Source organism: Parasteatoda tepidariorum, chromosome 2, assembly GCF_982258835.1.
Source record: "Parasteatoda tepidariorum strain Cologne lab strain chromosome 2, Ptep-v5.0, whole genome shotgun sequence".
NCBI lineage: Eukaryota > Metazoa > Arthropoda > Arachnida > Araneae > Theridiidae > Parasteatoda > Parasteatoda tepidariorum.
Genome location: NC_141756.1, coordinates 70,032,305 through 70,054,699, shown reverse-complemented (window position 1 = coordinate 70,054,699; position 22,395 = coordinate 70,032,305). Strand labels below are relative to the sequence as shown.

General features: G+C 25.7%; 1 protein-coding gene across 2 annotated transcripts in view; it reads right to left on the bottom strand.

Annotated features, from left to right (window-relative positions):
- The window catches only part of LOC107452377 (uncharacterized), a 200,515-nt gene that overhangs the window by 118,868 nt on the left and 59,252 nt on the right, over positions 1 to 22,395 (bottom strand). For both annotated transcript variants that reach the window (XM_071177670.1, XM_087157493.1), the window contains exon 2: positions 6,070 to 6,196. In XM_071177670.1, coding sequence (XP_071033771.1) covers positions 6,070 to 6,196 — 127 coding nt within the window. The remainder of the gene's footprint in view (positions 1 to 6,069; positions 6,197 to 22,395) is intronic.

The following is a 22,395-nucleotide window of genomic DNA, read 5'->3' as shown; positions in this document are numbered from 1 at the left end:
TTTTTAAGAGTCCATTGTTATCTAAACTTAATAATACCAACTTAAATTCTACTATATTCTAGATTTAATATTTAAAAAAATAAAATGATAATTTGACGTACATTTTAAGAAATCCTCACACAAAACTTTTATTGAGTTCTATATTAAATAACCATGATAGTAAAATGCAAGTACTTTTAAACGTTCTAGTTATATCTCTGACATTGAGAAAAGTTTCCTTGTTGCATTAATCAAATCAAGCGAACAAAACCTTTGAAGCCTGTGGAATAAAACAAATCTTACTATTAAATAAAGCATAAAGCCTCAAATCCATTTTCAGAAAAACTTAAGTAAATGCTTGGTAAAAACTGTTTTCTCCGTGGATTTGTGAATTCATAGATTTAAATCCTTTTCATTTTCTATCGTATTTATTAAGCATTTAGACATTTTCTTAAGATTTGCTTACAGCTTATTTTATTTTCCTTTTTCTTTTCAATTTTTTTACAATTTCGTTTGCTTGTTAAGAATTAAATTACAGAACGCAGTGAGTTCACTTTGTATTTAATTTTTGTATGCATTTTAAATTAAGGCGATTCATTAAAGTTTCAGCTGTATTTAACATAAATTTCATTTTAAATTTCTTTTCATATAAAGAGTGTTCACTTAGCTTTTTAAAATTGAAGGAGAGCTAGGGCAAATAATGAGAATTACGAATTTATAAACAACCCATGTTTGGGATTGCCAATATACGCCACTAGAGGTACTTCTTTCTTATAGACTACTAGTTCTTGGAAATTTTGAACTAATAATTTTATTTATTGTTTTAATTTCGCATAATTTTCACAAAATTCTTTGAAATCTGCCCAAAAGTAGCTGTTTTATAGAAATTTAAGGATTTGGCAATCGAATTTAGTGCTACACATATTTTCAAGCTTATTATAATCAATTTAATAGCTTCAGTGCAAAAAAATATCATTTCAAAATCAAACACATTCTTAAAACATATTTGTATTAATTCTTTCAAATAATAATTGTTATTCTGTCAATTCTATCTAATTTTCATACGATAACTATATTTCGATGCTTAAAAATGTATTTCTAACAGTTATCTGTTTGAGAATATACATGTAGTAATTTTCTGTTTTAGTCACAAATACATTTTTAGCACCAAATTGTAGTTATCGCACGAAAATTATGGAAAATTACCAAAATAGCAACAGCTTGAAGGTTAAGTTCGAATATATTACAAAATATATGCTTTTTCTGAAACGTGCTTGCATTGAAGCTGAAGTGTTTGCACTGCATGAAAATATGCCTTGCCAATACAAAGATGAATAAATAAATAAATAAATAAATAAATAAAAGCTATAACAGTGAAGAAGTAAGTATAAAATATAATTACATGCACAGCTAAAACCTTTACTTTTATCTCACCACTAAAAATGGTTGCAACTACATTTTCTGCAGAGTACATGAATGTTCGATTTAGTATGAACTTGAAAAAAAAATGTTCCTTCACGCACCTTTCATGGGTGTTCAGCATCAAATTTTGAGAGATATTATTCGGTAGTTTTTACAGTGTATAAAAACAGTTTTTGTTTCAATATGTATCAAATTGTAGTCTTACTAATTGTAGTCTTACTAATTGTAGTCTTACTAACTGTAGTTTTACTGCAGTTAAATTGTGGTTTTGCTATTTTTATGCACTAAAATGAATGTTAAAAATAAATGATATTTTACTAAGTTCATACTCGTAATTCTCGATTAAGTTTTAAGTATGGCCAATTAACTTAATGTATTATAAGAATCGATTTCGTTCGCACTATTTAATTTTTTTGTTCAAAAAAAAACAGCAGGGGTTTTCTTAAACCTTTTTTTGACAGATAAAAAAATCTTAGCAGTAAAAAGAATTATTTAAAAGAAATAAGAAAAAAAACTGAACATCCTTTATAACATTTTATTTAAGTTTTTTTTTTGTTTCTGAAGTTTCTTAATTCGAAACTTTCGCTGACAGATGTAAAATTATAATCTCCTTCGAGTTTACTTCATTAAAAAGCGAAGTAAGAAAAATGTTATTTTCCACGTTAAGATAAAAAAAAAAGCTTTCATTTTCTTTCTGAAATTTAATCATTTACATTTCAGCTCCTTCGTAAAATGGTTATGTATCTTTCATCTTTTACTTTTTTTTCCTCTTTGACATTTACAGATAAAAGCAGAATTTGAGCTTAATGCAGAAACCAAAAGTATAATTTACGTCATTTAAAAAAATTCAAAAAGCAGAAATATTTTGCTTTACAAACATTAAAATATTGTTTTTTTTTTAATATATTTAATTCCCCATTTTTATTACTAAAACTATTTTAAAAAGAAATAGATTTTTTCAAGACTATCATTTCGAAAAAAATTTTACTATTTCAAATGATTATCTTAATTTTTAATAATTTTTTGTGATTATTATTTCAGTAACTATTTTTAAAAAAATCATGTAATTAGTATTTTGTTTTATTTTAGTAAGTTCTTTTGAAAGTTATATTTTTTTAAATTTATTTTATAGTGAAAGAAAATAAAATAAAACTTTATTTCCAAAAAAAAGTGAATCTACTAGATTTATTAATAATATTGTTGTTCGGTTAAAATTTCTCTTATTCTTTTCAAATGATCTGAGTTTAATTTTTCATTAAAGTTAGTCCCGTTCAATACATCCCTAATTTTTAAGAAAGTTAGCAAACACAAATTATTTCTCAAATTCACCCTTGTTTTATGTATATATAATGTATCCATAGCATATTTGCCTTCTTAGATTTTCCAAGTTCTAATTTTAAACAATAGTGTTCACTGCAAAAAAATCTGGATCAAATTACGGTAAAAAGTATCGAACTCAGAGTGTAAGAAATTTTACCATAAAATTATACGAACAAAAAATCTTACGTATCATAATTTATTATAATAATATTTACTGTAAAATCGTCGAATCATTGTAATTAAATACTAGTGTAAAAATTACGGAATGAAATGTAACTAAAAAAATTGGATTTTTTCCGTAAAATGGGCTTTTGGGACATAGCAAACAGGGTTCCCTTACTTTTTACCATAATTTGATCCAGTACATACATCCGGTACCGTTTACAGTCAGTACATATCTGACATAGATCTGAGTAAACGCATGCTTAAAAAGAAAATCAAGGCTGAAATTTTTCCCCTCATTTCTTTTAATATTTCATAAATATGTTAAATATTAAAGTAAAATGAGATAGATGCTTATTTTTCGCTAGAGGCTGTTTATTGATATTCATGAAGCTTAAATTCATACCAAAAATGGAATGGTAGTAAATATGGTAGTTAAATCTTTTATAATTACTATAATTACTTTATTATTTATGATTACTTAATCTTTTATAATTACTTTAATATTATTAATAAACCTTACGTATTTTTCTGCATGTCATATTTTTAATTAGAAGTATTTTTGAAATTAAAAAAAACTGGCACAAGGAAGAAATATACAAAATTTCAGATGGTGCAGCAGTTGAGTAAACAGAATGTGGAAATTTCCCAACAGGCCATTTCTCTACAGAATGTATCCTGCACTAATTAATAAATAGCCTTAGTTTTCTCACTTAAGAAAAGAGCTTTGACACAAATTAAATTTATACACAAATAAAGAGAAGCAATTGTATAGAAAAGTACCATACATTAAGGTAATAAATGACAAATAAGTAATCAAGTAACATGTTTTTACTAAAAACAATATTTACTCTTTAATTTTATTTCTATTGTATAGTTATTAATAATAATAATCTGAAAACTAAAGTCTTCTGATTGGAAAAAAAATTATTCAAATTCTGCCTGTCTTATGAAACACATTTTTTTTAAAAATTACCTTATCCTTTATGTTGTATTTTCCTTATTGAAGCATTGTATTTTCCATTGGTATTTTTACATAGCTTCAATATAGAAATATACAATAGTGCATCGTATTTTTGAAACAAAGTAAAAAGTTCTAAGAATCGAGACAAACCCAGGTATCCAAAAACTGTTAAATTCTGCATAAAAATATATCTTACTAAAGAGCACAGTATAATAGTAGTAAATAAGTGCGTGTCCAAAATAGTAATTTTCGACGCAAAAACCTTTCAATATTTGAATTGTTGGTTCCATTGAATTACCACTGTACCATTCATAATTGCAAACAAATATGTAAATATGCTTTAAATAAAATTATATCACTTTTCCCTGCGGGATAAAATACCTTATGATATCCTATTCAATTAAGAAATCCATTAAAAATGTGTTACTTTATATTTTCATTGTTTTTAACACATTTTTAAGTCTCATTTAAAATTGCCGATGAAGAATATTAAAAATATTAAAAAATATAAATTTTTAGATACATTTCCTGATTACCGGTTGAAAAAAGTTAAATTTTTATTTTTAATAATACAAAGAGAAACCACTGGTTGATAAATTCTATCGTACAATTCCCTTTATCGTACTATTCTATTGTACGTAGCAATTCTTTGACAACTGTAAACAGTTTTGCAATAATGTATAGCTTAGTGAAAGGATAAATAAAATGCTAATAAAAAGTACTTTTTAAAGAAACATATTTTGATAACTATTGCAAACATTCTGATTTTTTGGATTACATGGTCTCCGGAATACAAACATCTTAAAATTCTAGAGCTTTTTCATTACTGAAAAATAGAGCAAATAATAATCTTTTATGAAATAAAAATTATGTTTTTTTATAATGCATCTACAGCATATTTACCTTCCTGATTTTCCAAGTTATAAATTTTAAACAATAGTGTACACTGTAAAAAAAATCCGGATCAAATTACGGTAAGAAGTATCGGCACTCAGAGTGCAAGCTCTATTATTTACTGTAAAATTTTCGAATCATTGTAATTAAATAATAGTGTAAAAATTACGGTATGAAATTTTACTGTAAAATTAGATTTTATGGTAAAATGGATCATTACGGTAAAATGGACTTGGTAAATTGTAAATCAACGCTCACTGTTTTATTACATTTTTTGTTATCTCAGTTAGAATGCGCAATAAGACTTAGTTCCGTTCTTACCCTCTTAAACTGCAAGGATATATCGACTCTTTGCACTGTGATCGTATCTTTATAATTTTCCTATTTAAGATAATTTGTTAACACACAAGATATCTTTAACAAAATTATATTTGGCTTCAAGAGTTTTTTAACTGAAAAAAAGTTAAATTTCAACTTTAGAAACTTTTTACTTTTTTTCATAAACTATTAGCACTTACTAAGTAAAGAATATTGTTTTTCTATTTGTAAGTCATAAGGAATCCATCAGATTCTACCTGAAGACTACCACAATGATGGAAAAACTTCTTATAAATCCTTAGCAAAGAGTGTAGTATTATCACAACAGCCATTGTTGGTCAGGGAGCTCAAGGAGGTAAAGGATCTACAATTATAATGCAAATGTTATGATATTGGCAATGTGGTCAGCTTTGAGCAACAGCCTCCTGACAGGCTAGTACCTAACTATCTGGTGTAAAACAATCGCCAATCCGACAATGGAGATATGAACCCTACTCTACAATACCACGACACAGTGTCTTAACTACTTTGTTATTGACGCGCAATCATAGATGAATTATTTCAATTCTATTCAAGCTAAATCATTTTCAGTACCGAGACATTCTAGTTTCAATTGTAACGAATATCAGAAACATCTTATTTTATTTTAATTTTTTTTAAATGACTCAAAAATAAAATGTTAGTACTGTCTGTACATTTTGCAAAAAATAGCATAAAAAAACTCAAACAATACTAAGTTCAATAGCATAAAAAAAACTCAAAATAATGCATGCATTTTAAAAAATTGAAATTTTGACCACATGTTTTGAGCAACTGTAAATATAGAATAATAACCTATTATGCAAGATTTGTAAACATGAGGAGTCTTACGAAAAAAGTAAATGCTTCGAAAACATCTATAATGTCTGTATACATTTTAAAATTTATTTATTTAAACTACTATATTTACTCGCCACCGTGTTACAACACTGAAAATTTTAACTACGTTAGAATATTGTTCATAAAATTACCTTTCCTGATGGTATCGCTTTAGAACACTTTTTGCATGTTTGTGCACCACATTCCACACAAGCACATTCTTTGGGATGTGAGCGGCACAGTGAACACTTTTCAACTTCTTTTTCTACTTCTTCTTCCCTAGAATAAAAAGAAATAAGAATTTCAGAAAACGTTCAAAATTCGTTTCATTTTACCTAAAAAAAGAGAAAGGAAACCAAGAAAAACTATCCGGATATTTTTAAAATAAATTATAAATAATAATTACAAAAAAAAAATTTTTTATTTATAATTATAAATAAAAATTTATTTCTATAGGTCCTCCTACTACTATATTTTCCTTTAATGCTAACACGGCTCTTTACTTTCAGAGCTTCAATATTACATTTAGGGATAATTTTTTTTCAAATATATTCTTGCGAATGCAAACATAATCAAATTATAAATTATTATTATTGTTATTAATTTCATTGAATTTTAAATATATATATACTTTTTTCATGTATTACAAAATTTTTCTCTTTTCTGACTCTTCCGTTAAGCTTATTTAGTTTTAATAATTACTTAACCAGTTTAATTTTTTAATTAATGATTATAGACTTTACTTTTGCTAATTTCTTTCTTTGTGCCTTTAATGCATAAAAAAATTTAAATATCATGCTTTTAATCAAAGTAATGGCTGGAGATTTAACTGATAAATGTGAATCATTTCTTTTAATTTAGTTAATCATTTCATTCATTTACACATGATTTTAACAACCATTTAAAACATATTGATAAATGGACAATTCCATCAGGTAGGAATTCCATATTATGAGGCTTAAAATGCAAAAACTGAATTTAAAAAACAAACAATTCAATATCTGCTAAAATAACTCTTCTTTTTGGCATTTATACACTGAGAAATATTGATTTTTCAAAACTATTAGATTATGCAAAACTTTGCCCTAACTCTATGAGAGCACCAAAAAGTTTTTTAATGATCTAGAAAAAATTAACAATAAAATATGGTTTCATAATTTGAGATAAAAATTTGACAAATGATGTAAAATATTGTAATTTTATCATGATAACTATAATTTACTTACATGAGCATTGTATACGAACCATTAATTTGGTTAAATCTATTTTTCAGTTTTGTATTTTTATTAGTTGTGAAGTAATAAGAACCCAGAATTTCAAAACCAGAATTTCCAGTTAACCGTTTCTCACGAACGGAAAAATTGCCAAATGGTTTTTTCCGGAACGAAAAAAATAATTAATTTTGTTTTTTGAAATTGAAACATCACAAAATGATTTATTGAAAATAAAAATTTTAATATTTGATTTATTAAAAATAAAAATCAAGGGGAACTAAAACTTAATTTTTGAAAAAAAATTAATATTAAGATTCATTATAATTTTCTATTTATTATATCTCTTTTGCCTTTAACATAAAATAATTGTAACTGAAAGACACAAAAAATCTTAAAATAACAAACTATCTAAAACCGATATTTATTTATCCAATTCACATTTATTGAAAATTTTAATATTTGAAGATAAATAAATTTTAATTTAGATTATATATTCTAAATCATATTAGTTTTTCATTTATTTATAACTATATTATTTATAATAATAGCCATTAATTTTTATTTCAATATTTTTAAACCAAATATAAATACACGCTTCACTAAAGAAATAATTTTTTCTCCTTTAACTTCTGATCTCTTCTGAAAGAGAAAGTATTCCGAAATAAATTTTGCAAAAATACTCTTAGATGTTGACACCAAAAATATTTTATCAAGTGGATTATATCTTATCGAAAAACCGCAGAATCTCTTTTCTATCTTTTACTTATGTTCTATCATTGTTATGTTAGGTACTGAAAATGATTTTTTTTTTCATAATGTTCTTTTCAATTTTCCTCCTTTTGAAGAAACCTGAAAAAACTAAAACTATCTATTATTTCTTCTATTTGTGGATGTCAGCAAATGGAAGTCATGATTTAAAATAAAGTGAATAAGAAAAAACATTGAATAAAAATTCAAGCTAGTCCTGAGAGTTTCGCGACTGAAGTGAAAAGATAAAAAAAATTATTTTGTTGTTCTTTCATTTAATTAATTATTTATTTAAACATTAAAATCCTGATTTCAAAAGTAGTACAAAGCTATGTTTTAAAAAACCTGTAAAAATCATTAATTTGGTAACTCTTAATTAGCTTGATTGTAAATAGAAAAAAAATTTCATTTAAAAGCATATTTTTGTATTATTAATGATTGGCTGCTTCAAATAATTATTTTTTTTATTTTCAAATGTACTAGATACTTTGCAAAAAATATTACAACATATTACAATATTACAAAAAGTTAAAGAAAAATTTGCAATCTGCGTGAAAAAAAGTAACAATTACCTGCATCGTCTAGATGCAGGTAATTGCTACCTTCGTTACAAAATTGTATCAAAATTGTATCAATTGTTACTATGGTAATGTCAAACTTTAAAAAAAACATAATGTACGGTATTTAAACCATTCATTTGGTAATTTTTCCGTTCATAACGTAAATGTTTGCAAGAATTCTGATTTTCAAAATTCTAGTTCTTATTATCCAACATTTAGTAAGAAAGGCAAAATTAAAATTTAATTTAACCAAATAATAAGTTTTTATGCTATGACCAAAGGTATCATGACAAAATTATCAAATTCTATCACATATTGTAAACCATATTAATCGTTAGTTTTTCCAAAACCCTTACCTAATAGCTACGGTAAATATTATTGTGATTATTTCAGTTTCTAATTTTAAAATAACGAAAATATATATAGTTTTTTACGGAACTAGTGCAATTATACAAACATAATATTAAACAAAGCTAATAAAATTATTTTCATTGAGTCAACCAATTGCTGTAATATCACATGACTCATTTCTAAATTTCAACAATACATTTCTTCTAATTCGCATTCTATATCCCTGTTTTTAGTTCAATGGTAGGCTTGAATAGAAAACAACACGTAACAGCTATAAACAGTGCGCTTATAGCTTTGTCTTTGTAGCGTTAAACACGCCAACACAGCGTAAAGATGCGTAGCATCTAAAATAAACTTAAGCATGCGCTTTTGTTGCCAATCTTACGTATTGGGGCGTACGAGCTAAAGTAAATGTGTGAACTCCCCCCCCCCCCGCCCTATTAATGCTTAGTAAAAATCTTGTGCATCGTGGTAAAAGCTTGTTTTTTATACATACTAAATAAAAAAAATCCTAATAGAGGTATTTAAAATGGATACTGTGATGATCGGTTTTAATGACCCCCGAAGGGAGGATAATCACTTTGAAAATTTTGAGTATCATGATTTAGCCACCAGAAATAGAATTATGCCAAATGAATACAACTCATCTTTGTTCTGATTGTATAAACCTCTAAATTCGTATTTTGCTTGATCTGATAATGTAAAGCCACTGATAAGCGCAAAAAAATAATAAAATATGAATATAAACTGTAATTAATTTATATTTTTTTTGTCGTATGCATGTTTAGGCATTGGGGGTGCGATTGTTCCTGTTTTTCAGTGGCGCCATCTATGGCCAGGAATTCGACTTCTGCCACGCCATTCACACAACCACAAACCGTTTATAGGGCGGGTCACAATCACACACATTCACACACAAAGGAGAAATGACATAGAACACACAGAGAGTGAAAGAAACATCCATGCCTTGCCCGGGATTCGAACCCAGGACCTTTCTGATACAAGGACAGTTCCCTGCCCCCTACACAGACCGGTCTGCATATTTTTTTAATGATGTCGTCATGTGGCTTTCAGTATTGTTATGATTGCGTCATGCCGATTAATATCAACTTATCGATTATTTTTTAAGTAAGTTAGTATTTAAAGGTTTTGAAATGAAATCAAAATTATAATTTAATTGTATATTTTATGCTGCCTTAAAAAGCCTCATTACACAGCCGTAACCTCAGATTCTTTGGATGTAATATTTTACATTACATTCCATATTTTATTATGCTTATAAAATTTTATTCCATTTTATGAACTCTTAATTGTGGTTTCGAATGAACTACGACTTTAAACTTTATATACTATTGGATTTTTTAGAAAGATTTGTATCTTTCTCAAACTTTCAAAATACATATAACGCCTTTTTAATTTATAATAACATGTTGGAAGTTTAATTTAATCTAATCTAATACATTTGATGAACCGTGATTAAATTTTTCCCCTTCATTCAAAAACATAAAATGAAATTAAAAATAAAAAAGATACGCATAATTTGCTTTGATACGAAATTGAATAGCATTTACAGATATATAAACTGAATAATTTATGGAACCATCTTGTATTATTCGTTTAAGTAATTTATTCCGTTCAAGTTGTTTACTTAATGTAATTTCGAATTTGGAGAATAAATTGATGCACCCGTATTATTCAGAATCGAATTTAAGCATAGAAACAATTTCAAGCATCCAAATTTCTAACATATCTGAATATCTTTCCTACATTTAATGAACGGTGCAGAACTTTGTTCAGAAATTTATTTACAACAAGGGAATTTAAGTAATTGACATCAGCAGCAATTTTGCTGGGTAATAAAATGTAAATTTAATTTGTATTCTTGAGTTTAGGATTCTTTTTTCTTAATTTAAAAGTCTAATTAAGTAAACTTCAATATCTAGTAAAATGAAAATTATAAAGTTAAAAATTTCCACAAAAAAAGCTTTCATTAAATTCAAATATTTAAATTGTCTAAAGTAAATGAAAATAGGAGAGTGTCTGATGATTTACGTAAAAGAAGAATAGTACAAAAATTATCAAAAACTTCTATAACATTAGACTTATGAAAAAAATTAAGGAATTCTCACACTACATGACTGCAAAAGCGACGGAATAATATTTTTAAACGAACACAGACATATTTATAAATTTTATAGAGCCATTTTTTTATATAAGAAATTTGCTTTAAAAATAAAATCCTTTTCAATGACTACGATATTGTTTTCTTTTCGTGTAGAATTTAAATTTAATTCTGTAAATTACTGATATTACAGAAAGTTATTGGTACACAGAAAATTACTGATACGCAGAAAGTTACTGATAACTGCAAGTTGATTTGTGTTCAGCTATTATTAGTAGTAGTTATTAATATTTGTTTTATATCATTGTTTCCAAAATTGTGATTAAAATTAATTGAAAACAGAAAAAATATACAAAATAAGATTATGTTTGCAGTTTTGGCTTAAGACAAGATAACTAATATAATTTTGCGGAAAAAAAACTATTACATTAAAAACTACTTTTGATATTAATTTACTAATGATTCTTAATTTTGGCACACAAAAATCCAAATTAGGCCTTAAGAAAAATAAACTAATACTTTGATTAAATAATTGAAAATAAGGAAAAAATAAAAATAGAAGCAGTTTAATGAAAAATCAGCTTATGACTTTTTAATATATTCCGACTCAAAGAAAATTTTGTTCCAAATGCCTACTGGAAATACTTTTAAACTCATTTCTAAAATTTCAAGAATATTTATACGAGCAAAACTATTTAAGAATTCATTTTATCCTTCCTATTTTGCCTCTTATGAGTGATAAAAAATAAACGGGAAAATAAGAGAAGGCGGATATTTTTTATGTACCTCGAAATTGCTTTATAGCCTCTTCAATCTACAATTCAGAGTAACAATTTGCATAAATTTGCATAAAGACTTTTTTTTCACAACCAGAGGAGTTTCCTTTTTCTTTTGAACAGAGTGGTAGGATTAGAATTTTATTTTTTATATAAATACCTCGTTAAGGGAAAGAAAAACGTTTAAGCTTAATGCAATTTAGAATTGGTCAGATTAGGAGGATTTCAGAAAATACAAATACTTCAGGCTTACAACAAAAAATTTAAACGATTAAATGAAGCAAGTTTGTTGTATTTCTTATGTAATATTAAGATTTATTTCAGTTGTTTTTATATCATATAAAAACATCCTCGTTTGAAAGAGGCTTGCTTAACTCCTTTTTAATCTCGAATGAGAGTTTTGTATATGAAAAAAAAGCTTTGATGAGTAGAAACTTTTTAAAAACCGAAACTTAGCAGGAATACGACGAATAATTAAGAAATTATGTATATTATCCATAATAATAAAATTAGGTGTTTGTCTGTCCATCTATTTCGTTTATAACTCCAAATCCGTTTGAGAATTAACCGTTAACCGGAAATTTGGACAGAGAATAAAAGCGGTAATTTTAGATCCTGAACCTTAAACCATGCAAAAATTTCAATTAGATAACTCGGGAGAAGCGTTTGAGAAATGAAGTTTTTTCCATTGGTTCAAAACTCGCTATTGATCAAAATGAAATTTCAGACGATTCTGTTTTTTCAATCATTCTAAGAATTACGTCAGTGATATCTTATAGCTCATAGTTAAAAAAGGGATTCATAACACATTCTTAGATATTTAATTTTTTCATGCGTTCCATTCTGTACTACTTTAAAGTGCACGCCATTCAAGTTTTTAAACATCAAATTCAACATTGAAATAAATATAAAAACAAGAAAATGATAAGAAATTGAAATATTTAAAAATAAGACGGAATTTACTTTACAAAATGTACTTTTGTTTATATATATATATATATATATATATATATATATATATATATATATATATATATATATATATATATATATATATATATATATATATATATATATATATATATATATATATATATATATATATATATATATATATATATATATATATATATATATATATATATATATATATATATATATATATATATAGTTTTGACGTTATATTTAATTACGTTTTTCTATTATACTTAAAATTTATCGATGAATTAAAAGTTGCATACTTCAATGGTCATTCAAATCATTCTATTCTATCAAATTCTGTTTGTACGCTGAATTATTTCGAAGAAAAATAAAAATTATTTGGGAAAATCGAAAACATACATTTTGCTTATATGGCTCTAAAAATAAAATTAATAAGTAATGAATCTGAATTTGATTTTAACTAAAATTATCTAAGCACATATAAACATATAAAAAGATGCAACAAGATAGAACAATGTCGAGCAACGACCTGAATCATTTATTCACATTAATCTATTTCAAAAAATTTATGTTTAATTGAGTCGCATGCTTCAAGAACAACTCTTCACAAACTTGAACGTAAACTTTTAATTTTATAATTTTAAAAATGTATAATATTGCTATTTTTACAAATATAATAGTAACTAAAATGTATAGGTTAACTTTTAACTACTAAATTTAACATCAGCTCATAATAAAATTTAACTCCTCTTGAGTAGCTATTATTTTATATTTATCTAACTTGATTGTTATTAAACTATTTGTTTACATTTTTCACATTAATAATAACTCTCGTTAAGATTTATTTATAAATTCATATTTAAATTTGTATATTACATTTAAAAATTGAATTTATAGAACATAAATTGAAATAGGTTAAGATTGGATCCAAAAATGTATTTCCTAAATTTATTTTAATTCTTTAAAAAGATAATTAATTACAAAGGTTAACAAAATTTCAGATTTTACTGATTATATTTATTGAAAATATTATATTACTTTCATTTTAGCATAGTTAGCATTTTCAAAAACCAAATAAGTTCAATCAAGAAAGGTTTATAACCTAATAAATACTCTAATGCATGTATAGACCAATTATTAAGTATACCTCAAATATTATAAGCTGATTTACTTAATAGCTTTTTAGTTATGTAGTTTAATAATCATAAACGTCTTCTTTAATTTCTTAGTTGTGTAATAAAATTATTTTATAACATATTAAAGGGCAATTCCATGAAAGTGTCAACTTTCGAGCAAAATTTTTTTTTTATGAATTGCATATTTTGATTTTAAAAATATGTTCAGAAATAGCCAAAGTCTACTTATTCATGTTTCATTTTTGATAATTTTAAGTTTTTTGAATCTAGCAGTATTCTAAAGTAATCACATGGCTGACAAGTGAATTGTTCACATTTGTGCTGAAATTGTTTTCTTGAAAAACACTTATAAAATAAAATAAATGTATCTTTCTTTTGCAATATTTTGATAAAATAATGCATATAGTACAAAATTTAAACATTTAAAACATAGTCTTTAAGTCATTTTAAGTTTAATATCTATACATAATAATAAAAGCGGCTGTGTGTGTGTGTGTGTGTGTGTGTGTGTGTGTGTGTGTGTGTGTGTGTGTGTGTGTGTGTCTGTAATCACAATATATCGCCCCAGAAGCCTCGCCCAGGCACGAAACTCGGCACATAATTGTGTTTTGACATAATGAAGAAGTATTTTTTTTCTTTTTCAAAAATTTGGATTAGTTTTTTAGTTATAAGTCATTTTGTAAGAAAATCTATGCTTTTTCGTTGCTTTCAAAAAATTGGCTGTTGCCAGCCAATTTTTTGAAAGTTAACTTAGAAATAACAAACCAAACGATGTTAAACAACAAACCAAACGATGGTAACAAAATGACGTAGAAAGCGCAACTAGATCGAAATTATACAAGCGCAACTAGATCAAAATTATAATACCTGAGCGCTTGACGTAACAATCGTCTTCAAAGAGCCATATTCAAAAAACTAGAACCCCTGAATTAGGCAGGCCGACTCATCATCTATTTTTGCTTCAAAGAGCTAATGTATGCTAATGCGAACCTTACAATTGAAATATTAATTTTCGACAACTTAAACCAATAATATACGAAGGAATTAATAATTTAATTGTAAGGTTCGCATTAGTTTACATTTATCAAAGTGGAGAAAAGTTTAACTTTTGTATTAAAGATGTGGCAACATATTCGATACGTAAATAGAACGCTTCGCTTTGATTTTTTTTCGCTGCTCATAATTGTTATAATAAGTTTTTCTTCTTCTTTACACGCTCTATTTTTTTTCCTTAAGCGAAGACGATAATTTTTGTAGCGATATAGATATAGAAATTGATACAATAAAAAATTATATAGAAATAGAAATTGATACCATAAAAAATTAATTCGTTTTCGTGTTCTTTTCATGTATTTAGCATTTTAGTTTTTTTTTCTTAAGCATTGTAGCTATATAATATATAAAATAGGAATTTAAGACAAAATTGCAGGACAGGAACACTTTAATTGTCCACTAATCTTCAGATTTCCTGCTATGTTTTAAAAAACTTTATTTGTGAAAATCTTTAGCGTGGCGGACAGCTGGCCGCCTCAGGCGGCTAGTATAAAATAAAAGTAACTTTTTTTGTGCAATTCCGTCACATGTTTTAGTATTTTTTTTTAAACTGCAACTAAATTTCAAAATGAAGATGTGTATATTTTGGAATATAAAACAGATATGGCATAAGAATCAATGAGAGATTATAAAATTTTATGCATTTGATTATTAACTTCCAATAATTAATGTGACGGAATGACACATCCTCGGCGATAGAATGACAAAACGAGTCCTTGAAAAGCCTATTCAAAAATTAGAGAATTATTTATTTTTCATTTAACCTAATGGCTAAAACAACTGTTGAAAGACAGATAGAATATTGAAAAGGAACAAGATCCCCATAATACGATGGAAAAAAAACCAGAGACAGAAAAGCAGATAAGAAGGCTTCCGCCACAAAAGCTGAACTTAAAAGCTTAGATGTTGTGCAGAGATTGTGTAAACAAAGAAAAAATGTAATTCTACCAACCTCTTCACATACAAATAATTTAAATTCCCCCTACAAATCTTGGTTAAGCCGTAAAAAAAGTTGTACACTCAATTCCAAAATCAACAATAAAGTTAAAAAAAATTAATTTAGTCTTAATGTGAGAAGTATTTAACATTCAACTCAAAAGAAACTAAATTAAGTGAATGTCGATAAGCTGTTTATTTTGGTTAAAAAATTTAACTGTCAAGATTATGTTAGTTACAAGCCCCCAGGTGGTATGAAGGATTCAGTCATAATACAAACTTTGACAGAGTAACGAAGAGTGCACTAAAAGAGGCTTTTCATTTGTTTAAAGAAGCAGATAATGATGTAAAGTGTGTTTAATTTTTGTTAAGTGTATTTCATTAATACCTCACAACACATGCACCTATAAATACCACGTAAATGTGAGGTTGTTTTAAAAAGCCAAACAAGGCGTTGGATGCTTTAAAACGGCACCTAATATGCAAAAGAATTTTATGATTTCATAAAGTCGAAGCAACAAATTGTTGAAGTTTTGTTTTTGTCCAGCTATTCTATTTAACCCTTTCGCGGCTGACTGTCACAAATACGCGTCAGTATAAAACCGTATCGATCAGGACAAAAGGATAAAACTGGTAATCAAAGTAATTCTTTAGCAGTTTGTTTGTGGGCGGAGTTATAATTGTTTGATTTATTTAATTCACCATAACTTTGTTCAAAATAAAACTATTTAGTTATACCTTGAATTAACATTGATTATATATGTGATTAAACTGACAATAATTAAAGTAAAAGCAAAGTAAGTCTGTCAAATTAGAAACGACTACATTTAAGTTACCGTTTTTTATTTAATTACATCCTGATTCTGATTTTGTACGAATGCTTTTCTGAATCACTCGTCTACAAGGGGTTAAGAGAGGGCAAAAAAGATAATGACTTCAGCTGGTCACTTGTTACAGCAGCATTGCCAGAGACAAGAGACGTGCACTAGACGTTCATGTAGTTGAGAAGTGAATCATCAAAATTAGAATGTTTCTAATTTTAACCAAAACCAAGTATATGATTTGAAAGAAGGCCACTGTTTTGAAGAGGAAAACATGACTGAGGAGACTCTTTAATCACTGTCCCATATTTCAGAAAAGGAACATTTATATGGGGCTCAAATTACTTTGATAGACTATTTAGATGTTAAAGTTCTAAAAAAAAGACGGGACAAAAATTGATTTATGCATAAATTTCCTGAGAAAGAAGATAAGATGTGTAATTGGCAAGTTATATATAAAACCTCTTCAGAGACAAGCTAATTTTCAAATTGTTGAAATTTTTACTAATTCTGTTTATCGGTTACATACACATTAATCCTGCTTATCTGTTACATTCTTTTTATCATTTACATATTAATAAAAAAAAATTTAAATGAAAACTTTCTTCCACTAAACTTTTTGTCATTCTGTCACGGTCATTCCGTCACAGCAAATAGATGCTAATAACTGCTAGCCAACCTGAGGTTAATTTTCCAAATTCAGATTTTACATTGCTTACACATTATACTAAAAGTAAAAAACAGTTGAGAAAAATAATAGCTGCAAAATTCACAGAAACTATCAGTTTTAAGCAGCATGCCAAAAGCTTGGTTGCCAAAATGTCATTCCGTCACACAAATAAAAAGTTTGTAAAATAAAAAATAAAAAAGATAGAAAATCCTTTTTTTTAGTTTATGAATCGCATTATGCCAATAATAATGATATGCATGAGAAAAAACAATGTTTACTTGAAATTAGATGCATAGAAACTTAAATGAAATGTTATTTTTCAAGTCAAAATGTCATTCCGTCACATATGGAATTGCCCTAAACTGAATATACATCATCATGTAGAATATAACAAGGTTTTACAAAATTTATCTGAGATTTACATCCTTGAACTATATTATTTATTAAATATTTATGTAATATATGTACATATATTTTTATTTTTAAGCATTTAGCATAAATGTAAATTATCTACATCATAAATTAAGCTAATTTATTATTAATAATATTAAATTATAAAAAAAAAATTTTATAAGGAACCATTGAAAACATCAACACAGTTGAATGTAAAACAACTATATTTCAACTCGTAAGTAAAAATAATTATTAAAATAATAATATGACTTAGAGTAAATATTTTAATTTAAAGCATGAAATTATAACAGAAAAAGTTCCTGCTCATGGATTTTTGGAAAATAAAGGTTCTTAAATCATTTTTGCGAATTGCATAGCATTTTTAAAGTACACAAAAAATTTATTCCCTAAGCTATAATACACAATCTTTTAAAAAATATTTCAAGGAGCTCATGATTTAGAAAAATATTAAAACAAATAAAATGTGTGTACTAACTAAAAGAATATAATGCAAGAGTAAATAGTTTAATTTAAAGCATGAAATTATTTATAAAAAGTCCTTGCTCATGCATTTTTCGAAAATAATGATTCTCAAATCATTTTTACAAATTGCATAGCATTTTTAAAATGTACAAAAAATGTATTCCTAAGCTATAGTACACAATCTTTTAAAAAAAATATATCAGGGAGCTCATGATTTAAAAAAAATATTAAAACAAACAAAATGTGTGTACTAACTAAAAGAATATAATGCAAATTAATTTTATTTGAATAATTGAACCATTCTCTTAGAAGTGGGTGGAGAGATAATTTGCATAATGATGGTCTCTTCATATCATATTAAACATTTGAGATTTATTCAGGAAAGCTAGTTGCATCGGATAGCGGGAGATATGCATAGCATTCAATTTTGAATTAAATTAAATCAGTATTTATAAAAGACGTATTGCTGTTTTAAAATAAAAAGTTCAAACCATTTATATATTAAAATCTAAACAACAACACATAAATATACACCTTAGACTTTTCCAAGTCCATACCATTGGATGTCCAGATATTTATGACGCGTAGTACACAAAAAAAAATTCCGAATAAAACTACGGTGTACTGGATGAAAGTACAGGCAAAATGCATCATACGTGAAATCCCCATTTTCATTGTAAAATATTTCAGCGTAAATTTTATAATAATATTTATGTAAATAGAAAATTTAATTTAAATAGAGGATTTGAATTCAAATTTAATTTTAATTTAAATAGTGATGTACGGGATAAATTACCGTACATCAGATTTTTTATTCCGTAACATGTTCCTCTTAAAATGGATTTTACTGTCCAAAATGAATTTCATTCATGCACTGGCTGGTACTTTCTTAAGAAAAAATTCAGGCACCCTGAGTGCCAGTACTTTTTACCGTAACTTTATCCAGAATTTTTTACAATGTGTAGATAACTGGTTTTATGCGAGGAAAATGGGTTTTTATCATATGTTTAAAGAATAAGTAATTTTCTATATAAGTCATAGTTTGTTCGTTCTTTTTTAGATTAAATAATTTTAATTTTTGGAGCTGAAATGCTATTTATCCTGAAAAAAAAAATTTAAGTAATTTTCCTCACAGATTGCTTAAAGATAATAAAAAGAATCCTTAAAGACCAGTTTTCGTCCAACTTTCCTCTGCATTACACACGCTCAAATCTTTCAGCATCAGTTTCATAAAGACTTTTCAAAATTTCATGTAATGTTTTTTTGTCTAAAATAATGTTTTCATAATTTTTTTTTCTAATAATCATCTGTTTTAAATTAAAATTGCATATAATTTCCCATTTTTACGTAATGAAAACCGAAAATCTAACTTAACACCCAAAGATTTTTTTGCATATTTTTGCAGTTTAGTATTCAAGATAAAAGCATTACAACTCTCAAATAAGCAGAATTTCATTCTACAATATAAATAAAGCAATTAAAATATTAGAATTAAATAAATACACGAAAACCAGCTAAGTACACCAATAAAAAGGTACATCATAAATATAACCATGGAATGTTCTGGGAATAATAAATATCCAATTTTAATTTTATAAAAAGATCAAACGCTTCTAAAATTATTTAATTGTTCTTAAGCAAATGTATATTTTCCCTTTCTAATTAGGGAAATGTTTAATTTAAATTTTCGTAGATTCTTTTTTAATTAAAAATTATGAGGTTGGAGTTTAAATAAAAAATAGAAATATCTTAATTTCGTAGTATGATTATTATGTATTAAAGAAAAATTTTGGTTAAGAGCAAAATTTGTTAATTATTCTAATATATTTGGCGATTAAAAATGTGCTTCATTATAATTTACTTTTTCCTTAATAGTATACATTTACGATAGCATTGCTATTATTTTTTTTAAATATTTTACTAAAGAGATTAATAGAAATGTTTTCAGCTATTCTAATTCTTTAATGTCGAATTTAAGCTAATAATTTATTTAGCAGTTTGTTGATTTTTATAAAAAAATCATTTAACAAATTAAATTGTTTTATCTCCTCTAATAAATAGGAAACTTTTTATTACATTAGAAGATTTCTGCAGAATTAGTTTTATAAAACTGAAAAATAATACAAATTTTAAAAAAAACATAAAAATTTATATTCTATGCAATATATATATATATATATATGTGTATATATATATATATATATATATATATATATATATATATATATATATGTGTATATATATATATATATATATATATATATATATATATATATATATATATATATATATATATATATATATATATATATATATATATATATATATATATATATATATATATATATATATATATATATATATATATATATATATATATATATATATTGCCGTAAGAAAATAAACTTTTTTTTTACCTGTACTTTTAATTTTCGTAGGGTGATTCATTAATTTATTAAAAGTATCTCAAGGATGCAAAAAAATTTTATCAATCTTAAAATATTTTAAGTGAAAAATTTTAATGCTTGTAATAGTATGGAGCAAACAGTTCAGCAATCGAAAGTGGTAGTTACTGTAAAGCCCGCATGAAAAGAAACTTTGCTCTTTATAAAAATTTAAATTTCATGAGTGTCATGAGTTTCATAAATTTCATGAGTGAATCATTTTAATTTTGATGAGTGTAATTTTTTCAATGCGCTAAATAAAGAATTCATACGATATAAAACGGTAATATATATATCGCATGAATTCTTTATTATACTGCATAAAATGTTATTAAAATAAAATTTTAATAACATTTTAAGCAGTTTGAAATATAAACTGATAATATACACTGAAAGAAAAATTACGATTAAAACTACCAGAATAAGGTAAAATATCGCGTGTTTCTGGTTCTATCGGATCACCAAAAAGGTCAGTAATTTTCATCGATATGCTTTTGGTAATTAATTAAATTGGTAAAATTAATAATAAAATATGGTTTTATAATATGTGATAAAACTTGGGAATTTCATCATGACACCTTAGAGCACTGCATAAAAATCAGTCATTCGGTTAAATTTACTTTTCAGTTTTGTATTTTTAACGAAATATGTGGTAAAAAGAACTATGATTTTGAAAACCACAATTTTCAGTAAACCGTTACTGTATGAGCGGAAAAATTGCCAAATAAATAGTTTAAATACCGTATCTTTTGGTTTTATTTACCTGAATTACTGATTTATTTTACCATAAATGCCATGACCATAAAGTATAGTAATTTTACTAGAATATCTTTCTCTGTGTAGATAGAAATCTCACCTTTGATACCAGTGGACTCAATCATGTATTAAACGTAAATCTGTACAAGCCATGTGATTTTGTATTTTTTAAAACCTGCAATTTTAAACTGGTTCTTAAGTTTTGCCTAAAATTACCACATTAATCGCACCAATCGCACTTCTGAACTATCAGCAAAAGTTAATTATGAACAATACAAGCATCGATATATTGCAGAGTTATAAATCCATCTTTTTTAAACACTAGAAACGCTAGATTTTAACAAATATATATGGCTTATAATTTTTAATGAAGCATATTCATAAAAATTAAAAGTTAAGTTGAAAAGAAGTTTGAAACAAAAAGTTGTTAAGAAGTGTAATAGCAAAATGAAAAAACATTTAAGTAATATTGCATATAAAATGTAGCAAATATTATATGTCCTTATTTATCGCAATTAGAATGATTTTAAATTCAGAATACATGTATTTTAATTAACTCACCTAAGTACTTTTAAGTATTTTTTTATTTATTTAAGTTTAATATTTCAGAGAAAAAAATTCTGGTTAAATTACTGCATAGTATGGGTAAGGATATTTTAACCAAAAAAATTCCAGTTCTAGGAACCAAAATATACAGTAATCAAACCATTAATTTGGTAATTTTTTCGTTCGTTTAGCAACGATTTACCAGAAGTTCTGGTTTTCAAAATTAAAGTTTTTATTACCACATATTTAGTAAAAAATACTTCTGTATTTCTGACTAAATATGTGGTAATAAAAACTTCGTATTTTTTTAAAAATACGTTTCTCCAAATAAATGATTTTTATGCATGCTCTAAGGTATCATGATAAAATTATTAATTTTTTCACATTAACCAAATTGTATTACATATTATAAAAACCATTTCTTATTCTTAATTTTGCCAAATTCTTTACCAAAGTGCTTCGGTAAAAAGTTTTGATCCTTTTGGTCCCATAGAGTCTTATCTTAGTATGTTTTACCATATTCTGGTA